The following is a 23,040-nucleotide window of genomic DNA, read 5'->3' on the forward strand; positions in this document are numbered from 1 at the left end:
CACAAATATCAACATAACTAAGGCACTGTTGCCGCTCCTTTGGAGTATACTAGTGACATCTACATTAATCCAAAGTAGATGTTGTTTTCAGGCTTGGATTTACGTTCGCCAAAGGGTCTGGCATAGACGAAAGATAATACATATAATTAAAATGGTTTAACTTCAAGAAATTTTATTGCCCTCTTTTTTAATTAAAAAAAAAAATCTAGAATTGATTTTCAGCACCAAGTTAGCGCACTATTTTGTTTTAAAGTTGAAATTTTCCAAAATTTAATAAACTTTAAAAATTTGATACTTGGATGAATCGAACTCGTAGTTTTTTGTTATATACTTATTATTTTAAGTAGCCAAGAGAAGCGATCCAGTTCCAGCTCCAAAAATTGTAGGGAGGTATATGGAATAACAACAAGTCCTTTCACCACTTTGACTTCATCTTTAGAAAAACTAGCCACTGGAAGCGCTTTTTTCCCCCAGTCTGCAAACAATGAATACATGCAATTATGGACAATAATAAACTGTTATTGCTTTTGGGAAGTGCGAGTACCTGAGCTACCTGCTACTGAGCTACCGAGTACCTGAGTGATTACGTCATACATTTCTGGTTTAAAATTAGGAGTTAGGAAGTTTCTGATCTTCTCTTCGCCTATAATTATTTTATAAACACCCAGTCAAAGAAAAATTGAACGCGTGTTCAGGAGAGGGGTTAGGGGGGTTTGGAACCCTTTTCAAACCGTCAGTCCGACGTGTAAAACGAACTAAAATTGAATAAAAACACGTTCTCATGCGTTTTAAGTTTTTTTTCAGGAAATCAGACGATCACGTGCCATACTGAGATGAGAGAGAGAGAGAGAGAGAGAGAGAGAGAGAGAGAGAGAGAGAGAGAGAGAGAGAGAGAGAGAGAGAGAGAGAGAGAGAGAGAGAGAGAGAGAGAGTGAGAGAGAGAGAGAGAAGAGGAACGGTTTATTACACAACTTTCTTAGCTTTTGGCTAACTTATATTTGCGAAAACATTAAAAACAAAAATTATGCACTGTTAAACATAGACATAAAAAGGCACAAATGGATTATTATATTGGTTTGTCCGTCTACGCATACGAATTAGTTCGGAATTCTGTCTGGTTCAGTTGTCAGGTGGGGCCTTCTGCGGATAAGATGCCTCGATGGGCTGGGTATAAAAGCAATGCTTTTCCATACATCATGATGAGATCACACAATCTTTGTTCTAGTCACTGAATGTTTTTGTTTAACGAGTTCTTCTTGGTAAGGAATATCTCTAGAACCCAGGTTAATCCTAAATGCCCTTTTTTGCGCTGACTCTAGGTCGTACATCTGGTGAGCAGTGTGAAGTACTGAAGTACTATGCCTGTCCCACACAGGACAAGCATACTCCAAGGCTTGTCGCACATAACAAAGATATGTACGGAAGAGACTTTTGACATCGTAACCAAAGCAACGCATCTTGGACATTGTTTGAAGGGAAGCATTACCTTTCCTTATTACACTGTCAACATGCGTGGCGAAAGAACAGTCTCTGGAGAAAATAAAAAAGAGTATTTTCACTTCTGACACGACAAGAAATGGGACTTCAGGGGGGGGGGGGTAATGTCTATTTTAAGGGGACAAAGCCGAAGAATTTTTTGACTTGGTATCGTTAATGTTAAGACGGGACTCATTACAATGGGAATTTAGTCGGTCAAAAATATCACTAGCAAATTGGGCTATAGGAGTTTTACCCTCGAGTAGATAAGTAAGCACGAATGATAAGTCATCCACAAACTTATACCTGTCTTCGTGCTCGCTCAATATGTAGTTGGTCACAGTAAAAAAAATTATGCCTGCCAGTTTGGTGCCTTGTGGGGTCCTGCAGATTATGTCACTCCTTTCGGAGTCAGTGTCTTCTTCATGGAGAACAAATACTTTCTGTTGGCGTCTAGACAGAAAATCCAGTGCGATTGACAGAGTTTGACGCGTAGCTCCAATTCAATTTAAGTTCAGGCATGCAATGTGGTGAGATAGAAGGTCGAACACTTTGTGAAAATTGATCGCAGCTAGATCATCAAAATGACCATGGGTCTGAGGCCGCTTTAGAATGTGGTCAAACATTCTTACAAGTCATACGGAAGTCCCGCACTTTAACAGTCCTCCCTATTGATATTTGTCTATGGATTCACGAAATTGAGACAACAGGCGGCGGAGTATGAAAGACTCATCAATTTTGCAAAGCATGGGTTAAGGAAATGGGTCTCAAGTCATCACAGCTTTTTTGTGGGGGGGCGATTATTTTTGGAGTGACCTGTATGTGCACTTTTTCCGCAGCGAGGGAAACACAGCGGACGCAAAACACAGGATAATCAAAATGGAGAGTGGGAGAATGGGACCCAATTTAGACAAAGACGTCCCCCCTCCCCCGTCTGAAAGACTTTAATACTAATTTTCCTGAATCTTTTTTTCTGTATCTACTTGTGAATGATATTTTTCAATTTCAGCCCTGATGACTTCTTTTTATTGTGAAAATCTATATCGGAATAAACTAGTAAATCTGACAGAACTTGCGAAAACTTTCTATAGGACAATCCTGTTAAAAAAAAAAAAAAACTTTAAGGTACATGGTACAGTGCATATAATCGGGTCAAGATGTAGATAGCCAGGAAGACACAAAATCAAAAAGTATATTTTAATGGGCAAAGTTCTCTGAAGGTTAAATTGTGGATTTATGTGGTTTTCTCAAAATAAAGGACAGACAAAAGGGAATCTTCAGATAAGAGGTTTAAAATATGTTTACAGGGGTTTTTACTTTTTATGCAACTATAGTGTCAGTGTCAAGCAACGCTTTTGGATTACAGCCTTTTCTTTAGAACTAGTAATTTTTTCTTTCAAGAGTCCAATAAATTCAACCATGTTTTTATGAACAAACGAATATCTCAGCAAAGTTTTTTTTTACATTCCTACTGCTTGCGCTCATAATTATTGATGTTCTAATATCTGTTGAGCTAAAAGAGTTTTTGCTGAGGTGTAGAAAAAAGTATTTGTAGAAAAACCATGTTTAACAGTGTTCTACCAATCCTGTGTTTCTAGTTTTGTCATTTGTAATTTAACAGAAGAAAATCTAGTTTTGTCATTTGTAATTTAACAGAAGAAAAGAACCAGTTTGATGTGAGCGATTCCGTATTATATAATAATTAAAAAAACAAGTTTTTTGCAATTGAAAGTAAGGAGCAACATTAAAACTTAAAACGAACAGAAAGTATTGCGTATATGAAGGAAACTCCCCCCTTGTCAATACCGCACTTTTTACGCTAAAATTCGAATTTTGTCCTAAGTCTTTAAGAAGGACTCCTGAATCACAAAGGCTGTTTATTTAGAATTATGCTTTTATTTTTCCTTACCTTTCTTATGGTTGATCTGGTTGGATTAGTACTAATAAATCTCTTCTCTTTTCGCTTCAAAGAGCCCTAAATTTATTTATTTATATAACTCTCATCATTCACATAACATGATAAGACGAAGTAGAGGAAATAAACACAAAATAGACAAAAGAAAAGCACAAGAAGAAGAAGAAACCGATTACTCCACTAACTCTTGTCATAGCAACGACATTTAAGGATAAAAATAAACCATGAATTAGTAACAAATGTAAAAATTACCACACGATATAAGGTCACGACACAGACATATAAAATCCAAAGTTTTCAACAAGACGGAGCAAAAAAGGAAAAGAAAAAGGAAAACAAACAAACAACAACAACATAAGTAAAAATGACACAAAAAAAATAAGCAACTCGAAAAAAAAAAGGCACGGACTACTGAAGTAATATAAATGCCATTCATGGGCAGTCGTATTAACTTTTATTGTGTTTAGCTATTACTCTAGCTACTGCAATATTCGATTCAGTAATTTTAAACTTACGGACAATTTGGTCTTGCTTTGCCAGGGTGGAATGTGGAGTACATATTTTGCAAAAAAGAAGAAAAGTGAACGTATTTTAGCTCGGTTAGTATTAAATAACAGTTTCCAAAAGGGTGAAATATACACAATATAAAGGAGAGCATTGCATTAAAAAGGCTAGCTAGCAAATGCCAGTTGGATCTGAACTTGCTGGAAATTATTCGCGCATAACAGACGGATATTCGGCGGGTTAGATGTTACATAAGGAGGTACCGGGTGTGGGGTATAGATAAAACCTTTAGAGAGACCTACTTACAAGATATGATCGACAGGCTGAACGGAAGAATTCCCGAGTTTGACTGAATTTAGTAGATCATTCTTCCAGTTAAAAAGGACTATTTCCGACTTGGTAGAATTGAAATGTAGACCAATCTTAAGGTATTCTACTTGGTGGATTGCAAAAACATCACTAACTCGTATTATAGTACGGATAAGATTCAAAGCATCGTCAGCTTAACAAATTAGTGACAGATTTCTTGACGATAAAATCAATGAGGATGGACATAGATCCTGGGCGTCAAGGACGTAGCTATTAAATAGACCAGGCGAAGAAACTGCTCCATGACATGCACCTCCTAAAACCGGAATAAGCTTCGTTCGAGCAACTGGAGGCATATTTTTGTCGAGCAGTAATTTCAGTTATGGCTTAGCCCTTGTTTGGAAGCTTTCAGAAGCATTGCAGGGTGTATTAGCGAGTCAAAGGCACGATTGACATAACAACTAGCCAGAGCAAGACATTCTTCAGCAGATTTTGCATCAATTAGAGCGTTTGCCACGACTGTAAGTGCATCTGCATATCCTGTTCCTCGTTTGAACCCGAGCTGATGTGGTGGAGCGTAACATGTCCTTTCAAGATTGTCTCTGAAGAGAAGCTCCAAAAGTTTACTGAGAGATGCTGCAACAGTAATTGGTCAAAAAGAGGAAAACTGAGGATCTGTCCTCCCCTTTTTTAAGAATGAGTGTAAGTTCACCAATACAAAATGTAGCTGGAGCCTTGCACTGAGTGAAAATCACTTGCATTAAAAGTGAGATCTGCTGAACAAGAAGAGAACCATCATGTTTCAGATGCATAGCACCAACATGATCAATACCAGTAGATGATTTCTACTTTAGTTGACAAATAGCTTTTTCAACGGACTTGATAGTAACGACAAAATGGGTATGCTGGGAAGCAGCTGACATTTCTCCAAGCTTCGCTTTGTAAAGTTGCTCAAGCTCAGGATCCGGTGAAGAAAATTCATGTTAATAGTAGAAATACCATCTATCATTTGAAATATCAGAGGTATGAGCAGAAGAAGCATAAACCGCGCTTGTGAAATCATTCTGGAAAGATAATTCCGGTCTAACTTTGCCCTAGCAATATTACTATTCATGAAATTTTCCCTGTGAACTGCGAGAGCTTTTAAAAACATTCTTTTTGTACGGACGCGCAAATCATTTGGGATACCGGTTTTGGATGACCACAATCTTTCCGTAACAAAAACCAAAATTTTGCATGTTGGCAAGAGGAAACAAGTTCGTGATTTGAAGACCAACCGGGAACAATACCATTACAAACTCTACGAAGAGAAACTGCTTGATCTTCTGCAAAACGAAGTGCAGGACAAATTTCTGCAGAGTAGACATCCAAGCATAACCAAGCAATAGACATCCGAATAGACATCAAATAGACATCCAAGCAAGAATATTTCAATGTCAGGAAGCTGAAGTGATTTATGTGAAAGGTGGAAGAGAATAAGAATCTTGTCTAAAATAATTCTAAAGTCTAAAATAATTCCGAATTAATTTTTGACCAATTGCGAACAAATTCAGAGACTTGGATAATACAATTGATGGGATGAGGAGCCTACTTCTCTATTTGGAAAGAAAAATTAGAAGATTGTCTGAAAGCTGGAATTCACACAGGACTTTCAACCGGTTAGTAACAAGATCAGAGAAAGCTGCGACACGATCCAGGTTCGATGTACAGGAGGATGTGTGTATATAAGTAAAAACATATTCTTTATCAACAACACAAATAAATCACCAAAAAAGCCTTTAATCAGACTAGATGGTTTGGAGCCTAATTCACTTAAATCACAATTAAAATCCCCTATGATCGCACATTGAAGCCATAAACTCTCTTTTTTTCTAAACAAGATCCTAATTTTTGACAGAACAGGGCAAAAAGACACTAAGATTCGAAGCATATCACCATTTATCATAAAACCACACCAGGTCACTAAACAATTTATTTATAACCAATGTAATAAAATCACATTTGATTCCAATACATATTGTAAGACATCACATAGTTGTATTTACAGTTGAAAATAGTGATTGGCTGATAGATATCAACACAACCGGCTCTATAAGTAAATACACATCTGCAGAGCCGCCATTTGGGGGGTCAGGGGGGGGGGCAAATGCCCACCCCAGATTTTCCAGGGGGGCCCAAGCTTCCACCACAAAGGGCCCTTTGCGTGCCATAATAATCCGTTATGTCCAACATAATCGATTTTGTCCAATTGATTTGAAATTACTGCACGCCTATTAACCAAACAGCGTAATTACTTGACGACCCTTGGGGTAATTACGCTATTTGCTATTAATCATTGTAAACTTTGAAAGTAGGTTAGATACATAATAAAATTCTCGAGTTCTGTCAAATGCCCATTTCCTAGATGATTACGCGATCTTGGGGGGGGGGGCCAAGATGGAGTTCATGCCCACCCCAAGATTTGGTCCAAATGGTGCCTCTGTACATCTGCACTTTTTTTTTGAAGTCTTAGGCTTAATAACCTTTTTTGGAAAGAAAATTTCAAAAGCCAAGTTCTAAGTACAGTTTCGCCTTTTGTTCAAAGATCTGGCAATATTTTTATAGGATCTATCAAATTTTACAAGAGCAGAAAAAGGAGAGACAAGAGGTTGATATTGATAGATCAAACCCTCAATTATGCCAGTGAAATTTTTTTTAATCCCACTTCCTATTTCTATGCCTTAGAAGATTGTATATAAGAGACCTCTAAATATGTTTTAATTTTAGCAAACAAATCTTCTTTACTATTTTGGTTTGAGTTTACAACTTTTTAAGCTTAGGTTTTGAAATAATGAATCTAATTAATGATTTGGGCAGGATTTTAAACTATATTGTTTTTTGTTTTTTTTTTAAACTTTTTACATAAATTTTGAAAAGCTTATGCATGGAAGTTAACAAAGGTATAAAGCCCAAAACAGTTTGCTTTATCCTAAATTGGGCCTTATATTTTTCACTGGAATTATGACTTTTAGAACATGAAATTTTTTGTCTAAAAGTGGATGTCCTTTTGGAGAGGGAAGGCTTAACTAGATATTTCAAAACACCTTCCCAGATGAAAATTGAGTATTTATGTTTCAAAACAACATCTACCAAACTCAAATACTTTCAAAGATGGTAAAAGGTCTTCACCTAAAATATTGTTGTGTTGGTGAAACTCTAGATAAAGGGGCTCTTTACCCCTTGGAAAGTAGCAGATTTAGAGGAATAAAATTTTTCAGAATGAGTTCAGAGCCTAAGTTATGACCTAAAAAGATATTTTCCAGCTCATAACTCCTTACTAATTTCTAAGGCTCAGAAAATTGCTAAAAGAAAGAACCTTTTTAACCATGAAAAAAAAAACACATTTTCCGATATTTAGACTTGATTCTACTTTTCTATTGCTCTAGGGTTTGGCAACACAACTCTAATGATTTGAGCATGTTTGAACTGTATTGGGTTTTTTCCTTTTACTTACTCTCTTTGCGGTCAGCTCCTTTCTCCAGTGTTGGAAGAACGTGACCTAGGAGTAATTGTTGACAATGATCCTATATTTAGCACTCATATAGTGAGTTTCAGCATAGCCTTGTAGAGTAAGGAAGCTCATTCAGTCCACTCACCATCTTAGTGGCTCTTCTCTGGACATCTTCAAGAATTTTAACATCTTTTTAAAAAAAGGGGGATGCAAGGAGCATGCCTGTCTCAAGCTTTGGCCGAACAAGTCCTTTATACAAAAGGCTCAGAATTTCAGGAGAACGCGAGGAAATCGTTCTTTTTATGAGCCCTAGTGATGAGCTAGCTGATGCTGCGGCCTTCTTTGCATGAGTGCTAAATTTAAGATCATTGTCAACAATTACTCCTCGGTCACGTTCTTCCAACACTGGAGAAAGGAGCTGACCGCAAAGAGAGTAAGTAAAAGGAAAAAACCCAATACAGTTCAAACATGCTCAAATCATTAGAGTTGTGTTGCCAAACCCTAGAGCAATAGAAAAGTAGAATCAAGTCTAAATATCGGAAAATGTGTTTTTTTTTCATGGTTAAAAAGGTTCTTTCTTTTAGCAATTTTCTGAGCCTTAGAAATTAGTAAGGAGTTATGAGCTGGAAAATATCTTTTTAGGTAATAACTTAGGCTCTGAACTCATTCTGAAAAATTTGATTACTCTAAATCTGCTACTTTCCAAGGGGTAAAGAGCCCCTTTATCTAGAGTTTCACCAACACAACAATATTTTAGGTGAAGACCTTTTACCATCTTTGAAAGTATTTGAGTTTGGTAGATGTTGTTTTGAAACATAAATACTCAATTTTCATCTGGGAAGGTGTTTTGAAATATCTAGTTAAGCCTTCCCTCTCCAAAAGGACATCCACTTTTAGACAAAAAATTTCATGTTCTAAAAGTCATAATTCCAGTGAAAAATCTAAGGCCCAATTTAGGATAAAGCAAACTGTTTTGGGCTTTATACCTTTGTTAACTTCCATGCATAAGCTTTTCAAAATTTATGTAAAAAGTTTAAAAAAAAACAAAAAACAATATAGTTTAAAATCCTGCTCAAATCATTAATTAGATTCATTATTTCAAAACCTAAGCTTAAAAAGTTGTAAACTCAAACCAAAATAGTAAAGAAGATTTGTTTGCTAAAATTAAAACATATTTAGAGGTCTCTTATATACAATCTTCTAAGGCATAGAAATAGGAAGTGGGATTAAAAAAAATTTCACTGGCATAATTGAGGGTTTGATCCATCAATATCAACCTCTTGTCTCTCCTTTTTCTGCTCTTGTAAAATTTGATAGATCCTATAAAAATATTGCCAGATCTTTGAACAAAGGCGAAACTGTACTTAGAACTTGGCTTTTGAAATTTTCTTTCCAAAAAAGGTTATTAAGCCTAAGACTTCAAAAAAAAGTGCAGATGTACAGAGGCACCATTTGGACCAAATCTTGGGGTGGGCATGAACTCCATCTTGGCCCCCCCCCCAAGATCGCGTAATCATCTAGGAAATGGGCATTTGACAGAACTCGAGAATTTTATTATGTATCTAACCTACTTTCAAAGTTTACAATGATTAATAGCAAATAGCGTAATTACCCCAAGGGTCGTCAAGTAATTACGCTCTTTGGTTAATAGGCGTGCAGTAATTTCAAATCAATTGGACAAAATCGATTATGTTGGACATAACGGATTATTATGGCACGCAAAGGGCCCTTTGTGGTGGAAGCTTGGGCCCCCCTGGAAAATCTGGGGTGGGCATTTGCCCCCCCCCTGACCCCCCAAATGGCGGCTCTGCAGATGTGTATTTACTTATAGAGCCGGTTGTGTTGATATCTATCAGCCAATCACTATTTTCAACTGTAAATACAACTATGTGATGTCTTACAATATGTATTGGAATCAAATGTGATTTTATTACATTGGTTATAAATAAATTGTTTAGTGACCTGGTGTGGTTTTATGATAAATGGTGATATGCTTCGAATCTTAGTGTCTTTTTGCCCTGTTCTGTCAAAAATTAGGATCTTGTTTAGAAAAAAAGAGAGTTTATGGCTTTAATGTGCGATCATAGGGGATTTTAATTGTGATTTAAGTGAATTAGGCTCCAAACCATCTAGTCTGATTAAAGGCTTTTTTGGTGATTTATTTGTGTTGTTGATAAAGAATCTGTTTTTACTTATATACACACATCCTCCTGTACATCGAACCTGGATCGTGTCGCAGCTTTCTCTGATCTTGTTACTAACCGGTTGAAAGTCCTGTGTGAATTCCAGCTTTCAGAAAATCTTCTAAATTTTCTTTCCAAATAGAGAAGTAGGCTCCTCATCCCATCAATTGTAACATCCAAGTCTCTGAATTTGTTCGCAATTGGTCAAAAATTAATTCGGAATTATTTTGGACTTTAGAATTATTTTAGACAAGATTCTTATTCCCTTCCACCTTTCATATAAATCACTTCAGCTTCCTGACATTGAAATATGCTTGCTTGGATGTCTATTTGATGTCTATTCGGATGTCTATTGCTTGGTTATGCTTGGATGTCTACTCTGCGGAAATTTGTCCTGCACTTCGTTTTGCGGAAGATCAAGCAGTTTCTCTTCGTCATGAATTTAGTGATAAAAAAGGTTTCTTTACCTGCAGTAACTTTCTTTATCTAATATAAAAGTTATTTCAGCTCTAATTTGGGTATGCTCATCTTTTTTTTGGTGGGGGATGGAGCTAAATATATAGAGACCCACAAGTATATAAGCAGAGGTCTAATCCTTTTTCAAATTTCTATGGGAATAGATTTTTTAAATCCTTGTTATAGGTTCAAAATCTTACGCAAGACTGATGGGAATTCTGTTCTAGAACCTGTTTTCATACCCTCCGGAGAGAAAGGGAATTACTTGGTTCCCGTTAGAATAATAGCGCATCGCGTGATGCTTCCGTTTCCTGGAAGTAGCGGTACACCAACAAGCTTTTGTTCCTAAGAAAATCAATGTACATCTAGACTCTCTACCGGTTCTGCTCAGAGAAAATGGCGGGGAAAATCCCTTGTTTTCGCACGAAAAAATGGCTGTGAAGCATTAAAATATTGGGATGATGTAAGAACCAAGCCCTTACTTGAGGGAGGACCCTTGCGGGTTTTAAACATGGCAATCAAAGAAGCCTTGATTTGGCGGGCCCCCTGAAGGTTTTTCCTGCCCCCTGTAGGTCCTTAAAGAACAAACACTCTCTAATACCTAAGAATCAAATCCTATGGAATAGCAACCAAAGAAATCCAAATTTGGTGGGCCCTGGAGGCTCTTTAAAGAATCAAAGAAACTATGGCGTTGAAACCAAACCCTTTGACGTAACATGCACCTGCATCTCTTAATAAATAATATACTATTACGTAACACGCACCTGCACCTTGAAGAAGTTTAAAAAAAAGTGTCGGGACTTGAAAGGGATTTGAAGGGATAGGCTTTCATCAAACTAAGTTTGCTATCACTACTTTACAGAGATAAAATTTTACGTGTAAAGCACTATGGATCTGAGCTTTGGGGTTGTGCAAAGGGAGATAGGCTAGAAATTTTGCTATTAGGATATTATAAGAGGTGGCTAGTAATAAGTAAGCATACAAAAATCTGTATGCTTATATTTATATAATAGTTGTAATGCTTAATATTTCTATAAGACATTTATAACACATTTTAGCAATTAAAACAACATCATGATAGATTTTTAGAAATATAGCCAAATACACCTATTTTCAGGACAAATCTCATAAATGTTTTGTTGTAATTTTAATCCTTTAAAATCTAAAGTCTTATCAAAAATTTTGTCGGACCATTGCGATGAATATATAGTTAATTACAGACAAGAGAAAATTAAAGAAAGGCAGTTTTAGTCCTTAGTTATTAAGGTGATGCTATTAAGGATGTAGCCCAGGTCTGAAAATATGATATAGATGATGCTAGTTAATAGTTATTAGTTTTTATATTAAGTAAAATCTATTTTGTATTCATGCAGTTAAATACGTAACTGAACGTACCGTAACATATGTAACCGTGCGTTACTTAAATACGTAATGTACATATTTAAGTGACGACGCTTCTTCCCTACTAGTGTCCTTGCATCAATCCTATAGTGTGTTGCTACAAGTGAGTTCTAATTTTAGGTCTCGTATTGCCAACCTGACATCAAACTCGTTAGACTCTCACAGGACAAAAATTATGTTTTAAAGACAAAAAAAGAAGAGAATTCGTTTTCAAAGAAGAAAACCAGAAAACAAGAAGAAAACGTAAGTTCTTATAACCCAGAGGGAACTTCTCATTATATCATTTTATTGCCCGTATAGGCCACGACACTCGGTTCTGGGGGAATAGACAAAAACAGGGCTACAAAGTATAACTCAACCTCTTTTCACTAGATTGTCACAAAAACCAAAACTTGAACTCAATAAGAAATTGCAATGAACTAACTATGAACCATAAAAATACAAAAACAAGTGAACTCATTTTTTTGTCTGGCCAGTGGGATGCCAGCCAATCTGGGACAGAGTAGATTTAATGGGTCAATTGGAATTTCAATATCAATTTATTACTTTTTAATATTCAAAGCCAAGGTATTTAAGAATTTGATTCAAGAAAAATGAATGACTTTAAAGTACGGATGAAAACAATTTTATACAGGACTGTAATTTAGTTGTAATTTAGTTTGTAATTTAGTTGATAATTAGAGCCAGGGACCCAACAATACCCTTTTTCCTTTTTCTAATATTGAAGCTTCTAATATTTCCATACTTTCAGAATTTTTTCCTGATCATACCTTGCAAAATACCTTTGTTTTCCATCACTGTTATATGATGTTTACGCTTCCAATGCTTTCCATCACTATGATGTGATAGAAACGCTTCCAAACCTCTTCCACCTTCCCTTTACCTTCCAAAAGAATGGCAACACTACCAAATTTTAATTTAAACATTTTTATTTACTTCAACGTAATATAAAATATTAAAACAAAAAATAACAAACTAAATGCACTAAAACGCAACCGGGTAGTTAAATTGTACATGGGGCAGTATGGACATTGGTAAGATCCACAAACTTGACAGACGTCTAAAACTTGAAGATCAGTTGAATCAACCATAATGAGTTCGAAGTTTTCTAAAAAAAGGAGAAAAAAATAGTTGATGAAATAAAAAAGGGCAAGTTGCATGGTTCAAACATTTGTTAAAGCATATACAACATAAACAAAAGCCTAGGACTTACTATAGTCTTGTTCCTACAAACAGATAAAGTAAAGCTAACAATTTATTTTCAGTTAGTTTTGTCACTTGTTGTACTTGAAACAAGTTTATTTTCAAGGACACTGGCTCCACTTCTTGGGTGTTACAAATAAAATGTGATAAGTTATAAATTTTGAATTTTATAGAAGTATGTCTTTAAGCACACTCTAAAATGGCCTGAGTTTCAACAAGTTTCACAAGTTTTCTCCTTTTATGTATTTTTAGATTGTAATAAAAACATAGTACTTTTCTTTTAATTGTAAAAAACCCTCAAAGATTGCACATATTCGGTTCTAGGAACCCTTTATAGTGAATTTTACTACTACTACCACTACTACTAACAACTCACCGCAGCACCAAGCCGCCTCAGACTGACACAGCTGCGCACACCGCTCCTCCATCCCAGTATGTTCAAAGCCTCCCCCTTTATACATTCCTAGGATGTTCCTATTTGTCTTAGATCTTTCTTTACAACATCCTTACACCCCAACCGTGGACGACCTGCCTTCTGTTTAGCCCTACACGGCTGGTCGGACAGGACAATCTTCGGCCATATATTATCTTTTATCTGCAGAGTGTTCCCTAGCCATCTCAACCTAACTCTCATTATACGCCTAAATACTGGGACTGAACCACGCTTATGTGTTGCCTAAAGTTTAAAATATGGTCAGTCAGTCGGGTACAAGAAACAATCGGTAGGCCCTGAAGCTGATAAGTGAAGCTGTCCACTTGATCAATCTTTCCGCTACCCAACGTCACCATTTCATCTTCACTTATTCCATATTCCAGCCCTACATACTTAGGCTTCTTAACATTTATTATCACAACCTATTCTATCAGCTTGAACTAGCAAAACCTCTAAAAGCTCATTCATTTTGCTTACACTTTCATCGAGAATGATTAAATTATCAGTATCATAATTATCATAATGAATTAATGATTATCAGCACAGTCTAAGTAAAAAAATGTTATTCTCCTCCATTTGATTCCACGTTCTCACATTGCCTTTCCTGTGCTCCTTAAGTCTATCAAAATGATCCATATAAATGGGGATAAAACACAACCCTTACTAACTCCTGATTCAATACGAAACCAGCAACTAATCGCATTCCCTACCTTAGCCACAGTAGTGTTATTCTCGTAAATAAAGCTAATCACTTTAATAAATTTGCCTGATATGCCACAAAAAGATAAGACCTTCGTTTAAGCTTTTTTATCCGCTAAATCGAACACTCGCTAATGATCTATAAAACTGTGAACCAAAGGTGTTTGAAGACTCGCCCACTTTTCAATTATTAACCCAAGAGAGAAAATTTGGCAAACACATTCTCAACCCTTTCTAAAACCACTTAGTTCTTCTTTGAAACTTAGAAACCAAACTCAGTCTCATCATATTTCTTATATAGGGGTTTAATTACGGTATTCCGAAAATCATTAAAAAGCTCACCTTTTTCAAAAATAATATTCCTAATATTCAATAGCTTATTTCTAACCTCAGTACCACCATATTTAAAAATTTATTAACCTAACTATCAGAACCGGGGCTTATTATTTTTTAATCCTTTTAGTACTGTCACTAATTCTTCCTCACAATGTAAATTTTCCCTTACATCTAAGCTATCACAAACATTTTCGTTTGCCTCCATATTTTTCCTATAACTTCATCCCGGCTTAACATTCTAAAAATGTTCACCCATCTTTTAACTCTTTCCTCGTGACTAATTGTGGCCCTGTTCCTATCTTTAACTGGGACAAGTCCAGGTTGACTACTCCCTCTTAATTAATCAACATACGTCTTCCAGATCCTCTACAATTTTATCCATGGTTTCCACTTCACACCTCCTTAATTCATACTTAATTCTTTTTATACTTTCTTTTGCATTCCTCTTAATTTCATATAATATATCACTGAAATAATTCTTGTAAAAGCCCTTTCTCCTCTCTATTACACATAAAGTATCTTCACTATATTCTTAGCTGCGTTCCCAACTTTCTTCCCCAAGACACAATCAGCAACTTCACAAATTATTTTCCTAGAATTTTTCCATCTATCTTTTATATTGTCAAATTTTTAACTCTACAGTTTGGCATTCAACTTTTCCTGGAAATCTTCTTTCAAACTTTCATCATGTGGTCTACCAGCGTCAATATTCCAACAGTGACTATTGAAAGGCTTATAGTTAAATGGTTTCAGTTTTTGGAACTAAGGTAACTTGATTGTCGGTTTTCTAGACTATTTTTGATTTACTCTAATTGAATCGAATTTAATCACTTCTCGCTAGTAACCGTGTGCCTTATCGATTATATTTTGCTGACAAATTCCAAAGAATTTAATTTAAAGGACCTTTGGTCAAAGGGGGTCAAGGTTTTCGAATATCCCTTCCCTACTCCCTGTATGTATACCTGGTTTATCGTTATGGCAATCGATAAATAATTTATTAGTGAGGTTTATTTTCCTATCCAAATAAAAAATAATAATTTGTACGTTTACCAACGTATACAACTTTTTCCTATTTTTGTATTTTGTTGTATATGAAGCTGTATTACTTACTTACTTACTTAATCCTCAAGCCGGGATGGCGTTGAGAGCGTCGTCAGCCTTCTCTACGTGGGAAAGTCTGCAGCTAGGGCCTCTGCATCAGACAGCAAAATTCAAGCTTGGTCCAGGAAAATCCCAAGACTATTAAGCTGCATGATAAGCAGCAATAAATGTTAAAATATAATAAAGACAGGATTATAACCTTTGATAAATACAGCATGAAGTTCTAAGTCGGAAGAAAAATGCATCTTTAACAGAGTTAAAACAGAGGAAACCATGAAGCAGAATTTTCAATAAGCCATGAAGCATGCAACGTCTGGATTTTCAGATGTTGGTATTCAACCCAGCGCGCTCCAGATCCATTCTTAGCTTAGCTTGTATATTTTAAGCCTGTAATATGTAGTATACCGATTTGATTTTAGTTGATTTAGTTGATATGTATTTAGTTGATATGTTGATATGTATTTAGTTGATATGTTGATTTAGTTGATATGTAGTATACCATGCTTTGATTTTAAGCAGCAAGATGTGTTCTCAAGATCGGTGTTAATTTTGAAGCAATCCACAACAATGTCAGTTTTAAACTTTAACTCATCAGGTCAAGAGGAAAATAAAACTAAGAAAATTACCTGGGCTGAACATTTCGTAGATCTTTGCCTTCCTATAGCGTGTATGATTTGCCACCGCAAACCACCTTTTAACTGTATAATTGAAACAGCTGAATGTAGGTGTAACCTAAAAAATAATTTGATTAGCAAATTATCAGGTTTAGCAACTAGTTTGATTAGCATTCTCAATGGAAAAAAAAATGCAACGAATTAGGCTTAAAACTCCCAAAAGAAGACATGGTTGATTTATTTTTTCTCCTTCATCATTGTTCAGGTAGAAATGATATCCCCACTGAATTCTGACCTAACATCTGTCAGGAATATCCTTCTGAAAAGAGACATAAACGACTTTTTCTTCATCTAGCTAAGTATATATTTATAAGAGAAAAAAGGAACCTCGCAGGAAATAGAGAAACAAGAGGAAATAGAGGAAATAGGAAAAAGAGAAACTTGTAGGAAATATTCAAAAGAGAAACAAGGAAACTTGTAGGAAAAAAAGAGAAAACTGGAAAACCTAGAGGAAATAGAGAAAATAGGAAAAAGAGAAATAGGAAAAAAGGTAAAAACAGGAAAAGCCCAAATATTACGTTAGACAAATTTGGAAAAAAAAATCTTTAAAACAATGAAATTATTTGGAGAAAAGGCTCTCACTCTAAAATGCGTATTAGCTTGACATTAAGTTATCAAACTATCAGATTTATACAAATCTGATCATCCTCCATCATAAGTTCAACATACTGGAAAACAGCTTCCCCGCTTTTAAAAGTCTGTCAAACTAGAAAACATTGATGTGTACTAATTTTGGTCTTGAATGTAGAAAGCGGGTTCTGGCTGAACATTTCAATCCTTTTTATACTCATGTCAACTATTTATTTTTTGAAGAAGATGTAAAATTAACAGGAGCAGAAAAATAGAGAAGGGCTGTAAACTGTAAAAGTGTATCATAAATAATTTCTGAGCTGGAAATTATGCTTGTGACATATCTCATTTATAGAGATAGAGAATTTATTTAACAAACAAAGAACAATACAAAAAAAAATACAATTGTCGCTTAGTTTACAATCGTAAATTGTTACCTAAAAGGCAAAAAACCGTTGAAATGACAATAGTAGTAGAAAAAGAAGCACCTTGGGGTTTTGGTCATCATAATTGACCCTCTGCTGTTTTAATCAAAGGTATTGAAAACCCAGCACACATTAAAAACTAGGCTATCAATAAGATAAATAAAAACGAGAAAAAACTCACAGAGCAGAGATATAACAAATAAAAGCGTTCAAATAAAATTTCTAACATTTGAACAATACAATTGACTGGTAGCTTTATTTGTAGAGGTAAAATTCCTAGGAAATAGCTTGGGAGGGCTAGAAAATAACATAACTTTAGCAAATTTAGCAAAATTTAGCAAAAATAGCAACTTTAGCAAACAGCAGAATTTTGGGCCTAAGCATGCTCTTGTTACTCTGCAGATTTTGCAAAGTGACAACTTGAAAGGAGGTTTTAAAAAAAAGAATTAAAGAAAAGCGAAAACACAAAGAGACTCACTTGGAGCACCTTCGAGTGCCCGCCAAACATATTGAATAATTTCTGTTCATTTTAAGCTTTAACGTCGCTCCTTACTTTCAGTTGAAAAAAACTTGTTTTTTTTATTTAATATTCATGGAATCAGCATTAAAGTCAAATTCTTTTAATGTCTATATTGCAATAAAAACTTCATTTTTTTAGAGTTTCGATCTGTTTGTATCGATCCTTACTTACAGTTGGTTACCAGAAACTGTCTGATAGCGAGGATTTTCAAAAAAAGACCTCAAATAAGTCTCATGGTTTGTTATAAAATGACAAGCAAGAAAAATCCAATATCTCACTACATGTGCTAAAATTTTGTACTTTCTTTATTTTACAAGTCGCTGTTACATAGCCTAAAATCATGGTTGAAAATTCTAACAACATAGTAAAGAGCGAACTATGGTTCATAGTAGCTGAACTTCAAATAATATTTTTTGTTTCTGTTGCGACAAATAGTTCCTACGCAAAAATATTTGTAAAATGGTAATTTCCACTCAGTTTCAGACAAATGGTGATTTTCAATTACGATAAAAAATTTTTAGAATTTAAAAAAAATCCTGAAACTACCAAAATGATTCTTACATAAATATTTTACTTTCAATCGAAATAAATAATAAAGCATCACCCGTTTCGAAACCCTTAACTGGAGGTTTATTGTCCTCCACTTTGAACAACAAGCAGCATCGTGGTATTGTAAGGACACTACTGATGTGCCCCCTTTCCCCCCCTCGAGAGTGACCGCGTCGAACAAATGGTTATAGAACACCGAGAGAAGACTCTTTGGAAAGGAAGATAAGATGTGTAATGTTTTTCTAAAGTTATAGAATAAATCGCACCACAAATAAGTGGTGTTTTCAGCCATTTTGTGCTACAAAACATGGATTTTTGTCCAAATGGTTTCAATTGAGTAGTGTGGTAGGCTTATGATTACTTTGTCAGCAACAGAGACGTGACCATGCAAATGAATAAACCCATGATAGAGTTACATAGCAGCAGTTACCTTTTCGAAAAACCAAGAAACTGTTAAAGGAGTTGGGCGAACATCATGAATTACAGGTGTTTGTCTAATTACTTCGTAGGCATCACTTTCAACAATACCATACCCTGAGGGTAGATCTACTTCGAGCACAGTAGCACCACTTAAACGAGAACCGTCACTTTGGAGCCATCTGCAAGACAAAAAAATATTTATCCAAGTCGCATAAATAAAATATATGGTTAGGGTAATGGGGCTGCTATTGATATATTACCTTATTAGCAACACTCTCTAATCGACATGTAACCTTTCAATCAGATATCTAAGTTTTTCTTCACATCATATTCTTGGGTATCGGCAGTTGCAGGCTGTCAATTGGAGCAGGGGGCAATCGCCCCTAAATTTTGAACCACTGTCTTTTTTGTTATCCTTATGAAAAAAAAAATCTAAATAAAAACAAAAGTGCCATCCCTCATGTTTGAAAACTGTTTTTATTTTTGCATCTTCATTCAGAAAAACTGAAAAAAACTCTTCATCCCGCCCCCCCTCATTTTCGTGAACTGGAACACCTGAGTAGTCGGAGCATGCACTAGGCAAATCAAGTTAAAACAGGATTTATTTAAGCCAGGATTTAACGGCTATTTAGCGGGAGCATGTTGAAAATTTATAATTTTTTTTCCTAAAATATCCTAAATTAACAAAAGTCATATGCTGGTTTGAAGTCTGAGTTTTTTCTGTGATATCTCTTAATTAAAATACTATCACCTACCTTTTTTGTGTTATTGTGTTAAAACACATTTAGAATTCGGGAGTAATTTATGAAAATTTATCGTCCATTTGATGACAAATTTTATCAAACTTGCAAGATCTTTTCAAGTGAACCTAAATATATAGCCTGCTTCATATTTTGCTATTGCTGCAAAGGGGCGCTGATAGAAAATATGTTGGGTGCTGACAGAATTGCTACACATTTAACCAAAAGAAATATTGAACTGATCAAATTTCTTCATTCCTTTCATTTTTTATTATATTTTTTAATATTACTATATCTAAATGGAATATCCAGTTATATGTCATTTTTTTTTTTACTGGATATTAACACTTATTATGCCATGTTCTTTGATTGGCTAGCCTGTACTTGTTTTTGACATATCCGACATTCATTTAAGGGTACATCCTTTCAAGTTCAGGCTTGTTGTCGCATCAGTAAACAGTGTAACTGCTTCCTTTTTAGCCATTTTTTATCTACTGTTAAGAACGTCTATAATAAATTAAAATCATTTCAATAAAATAAGCAGCAAAGTTGAATAAAATAGTGAAATTTACTTAGAAAAGTTTGTTGGGATTGTTGTAGCTCAATGGTCAGTGCAACTAGTCTAGTATACAGGAAGTCGTAGATTTGACTCCCACAGACTGCATTTTTTTTTAATAGGAAATTCCCGTGATTTTTCTTACCTCACACATACTTCAACATTGACCAGTGATTTGTTTCTGAATCTTGAGTACTCCTCACGGATATTAAGATCGAATACTTTCTTTTCCGGTTTATCCAAAAGTTCATACCAGTCAATGCCATACTGAATATCCATTTGTAGCACAGCTTGACCAGCACCCTTGGCAACAGCTGTTACATGGCCCCATACATTGTCAATCTAGAAAAAGGATTTATTATATGCTTACAGTTTATACGAAAGTTTTTTTCACCTTTTAATAACTTGACTAACTATTTGTGTCTAACCTATTTTTTGTTATTTTAATGCCTGTTTTTATTTGAACAAAGTGTTGCATAGTATATGAAGCATAAAAAGATGAGAAAGGTTTTTTGATAAAATAATCTAATAAGGACCTGCTTGATGGTTGTCAAAAAGAAGATAGACAAATCAGAGTGAAATCTGTCTAAAGGGCTCGTGAAGCCAAGAATGTGTGAAGTCAACTCGTTTTTAATATTCTATTCAGTACTATTTTTAGAAAAAATACATTTTGAAGTTATATTTTGGAAACCTATATTTTGGAAAAATCTAAATTTTTACGTTAAAAGTGAGTATTTCTTAGAAGAAACTTTGACAGGTGACAAGTGCAGGCTCTAACACAAGTATTCTCGTTTCCAAATCACCCTACCGTTTCACGCTTGATTTCAAATTTTCATAAGACCATAAATAATTGAGAAAATTTATCCCCCCCCCGAAACATTTAAAGTTATTAAGAGTATTTGTATTGAAAGATATTAGCCTATTGCATCACTAATTGCAATACATGTATTTCAGATAACAAAATTCATACAAAGAAAATCCCGAAATTGTAACACTAAGAAACTATAAATGCTAATTGTGCATTAACACGACGAATAGACAAACGGTGATCGAAGTGTTATTTTCAGCTGAAGGGAATGGAGTGAGAATGCGTGCTGAGGTTATCATCTAGTGCCGAGCAGAGAATTAGGATTAAAAAAAACTTAATGAGACCGACTGTTATAATAGTTGGAAAGCTAGGAACACTTCTTTGATACTTGAGATGAATGCACAGTTACACATAAACTAAGGCAATGCAAATACTCATCAGCAATATTTTGTTCTATCCTGCCACTGGAAAATTTTGAGGACAGTCGACCCCCCCGGAGATTAAAATGTGTCTGTGGTTACAAATTATTGAGCTGCTTTTTTTGCTCCTCAACATGCAAACATAGAGAGAGGCTTCAAATGTGCCATCTATTTTGATATCTATTTTGATATCAAATGTGCCAATTATTTTGATATCTAACCCAGTTTTTAATTATTTTCTTAAAATTCACAATTTTCTGCTTTAAGAAATTGCCTGCTTTCCCCCACTATATTTCAATATGAATTTCCGTGCATCTGAATGTGTTTATTGTACCTCATTTTTTTTTTTCGTGTGTAGGGATTTTTACCCTGTTTCCCTAGTTTTCAATTATTTCCTCAAAGCTTACCATTTTTTTTTTGTAAGAAATTGGCTGCTCTCCAGATACCTCTTTCCTGAAAACTTTTGTGTGAATCTGCACGGGCAAATCGTAACTCACTAATATTTACACATTGACCCTGTGGTTGCCAAGATCTCAAAGATTCCCCACCAAGAACATATCCTTTTGGATTCACAGCTTTTCCCAATTTAAGTTTCTTTCATTACTGTCAAACTTATCTATTCATCTGCAAGTTTGACATGAAGGCTTAATAAATACTTACAGGAAACCGACGAAACTGTGATAAATCGTTTTGGCCAATGGCAATATTCCACGATTTGTTGGGACTAGCACTTGCTTCAACATTCACTCTTAGGTCAGTAACGTCCTGAAGACGAGCACGGTTAGCAAACTCTGTTAAAGCTTGTAAAGCCACTAATGTATCCTAGAATGAAGCAATATAAAACGCATTAAAAATCTAAATTGAAAGCATTATTAATTAGAAAGAAAGCAGGAAAATTTTGACCAAAAATGGCATATGTTATTTTGCATAGTATAGGTTTTAATTAGAAGTAAAATAAACACATAAATTTCTCCCATCTCTCTTGGAGTAAAATAAAATCACTAGCAAGAACAGCTTTTTATATTTTACACAAATTAGGATATATTTAAATCCTAGAACAGATATTTTCCCCGCGAAGTACTTAGTCTCTATTTTAGCTCTCTAATAGAAAAAAAATGCGAAGAATACACATCGCAAGCCGGCTTAAAATATAGCAACACACTGAATCACTCGAACCGAGAGAAATTAGAGTAACAAAGCAGATTCCCAAATACCGTTGACTGTCGTGGTTGCTTTAATCATCAGGTCCTCCTATACCTCCAGAAAAACTTAGGGCATCCAAAAAACTGGCATGTCTGTTATCAGAACGACAGGCAGATAAAGAGACAATCAGTTTTCGTGATTCAGTATGGCAACATTGATAGAAATATGGCACTGCCTAGAAACTCCATAGTTTGAAACAACTAATGGAAAAATGTTGGAAAATCCCGGTTTTCCGGTATAAATACACCTAGGTGGGTCCAGGGGACAAAAATGTTTTTGTTTTGACCTTGTCCTTGGTGCTTTAATGGACAATATTGGCGACATTAGAGCGTGCAACTCCGTAGGTATTCATTCCTTTTGGCAATCGTCTTCTGCGTCAAATTAGGAATTTCGTGAACCTCTTTTGGTACGTTCAAAAACAGATCATTAAATGTTGAATTTGTCAAATATTTGAATGATATCTTAAAATATATGTGTAAATATATGGTAATATATCTATTATGAGCCCAGTTTAGTCTTGTGTTTTCACTTGTTTGTTTGGGATATTAAACGCTTCATCCTTAGTCTTCTTATGTTTTCATTAAATACAGTATTCTCTTTTATGAAATTTGGATTGTTTTGTTTCTACGTTTAAATTTATTTTAAATAAA

At 35.0% G+C, this 23,040-nt stretch overlaps 1 protein-coding gene across 1 annotated transcript in view; it reads right to left on the reverse strand.

Annotated features, from left to right (window-relative positions):
* Positions 1-12,645: 12,645 nt before the first annotated feature.
* The window catches only part of LOC136041198 (thioester-containing protein 1 allele S1-like), a 169,761-nt gene continuing 159,366 nt past the window's right edge, over positions 12,646-23,040 (reverse strand). The window contains exons 25-29 of the mRNA XM_065725770.1: positions 21,848-22,009; positions 20,106-20,302; positions 18,675-18,843; positions 16,133-16,238; positions 12,646-12,842 (exon numbers count right to left, since the gene is read on the reverse strand). Coding sequence (XP_065581842.1) covers positions 12,667-12,842; positions 16,133-16,238; positions 18,675-18,843; positions 20,106-20,302; positions 21,848-22,009 — 810 coding nt within the window. The 3' untranslated portion in view covers positions 12,646-12,666. The remainder of the gene's footprint in view (positions 12,843-16,132; positions 16,239-18,674; positions 18,844-20,105; positions 20,303-21,847; positions 22,010-23,040) is intronic.

This window comes from Artemia franciscana, unplaced genomic scaffold, assembly GCF_032884065.1.
Source record: "Artemia franciscana unplaced genomic scaffold, ASM3288406v1 PGA_scaffold_1179, whole genome shotgun sequence".
NCBI lineage: Eukaryota > Metazoa > Arthropoda > Branchiopoda > Anostraca > Artemiidae > Artemia > Artemia franciscana.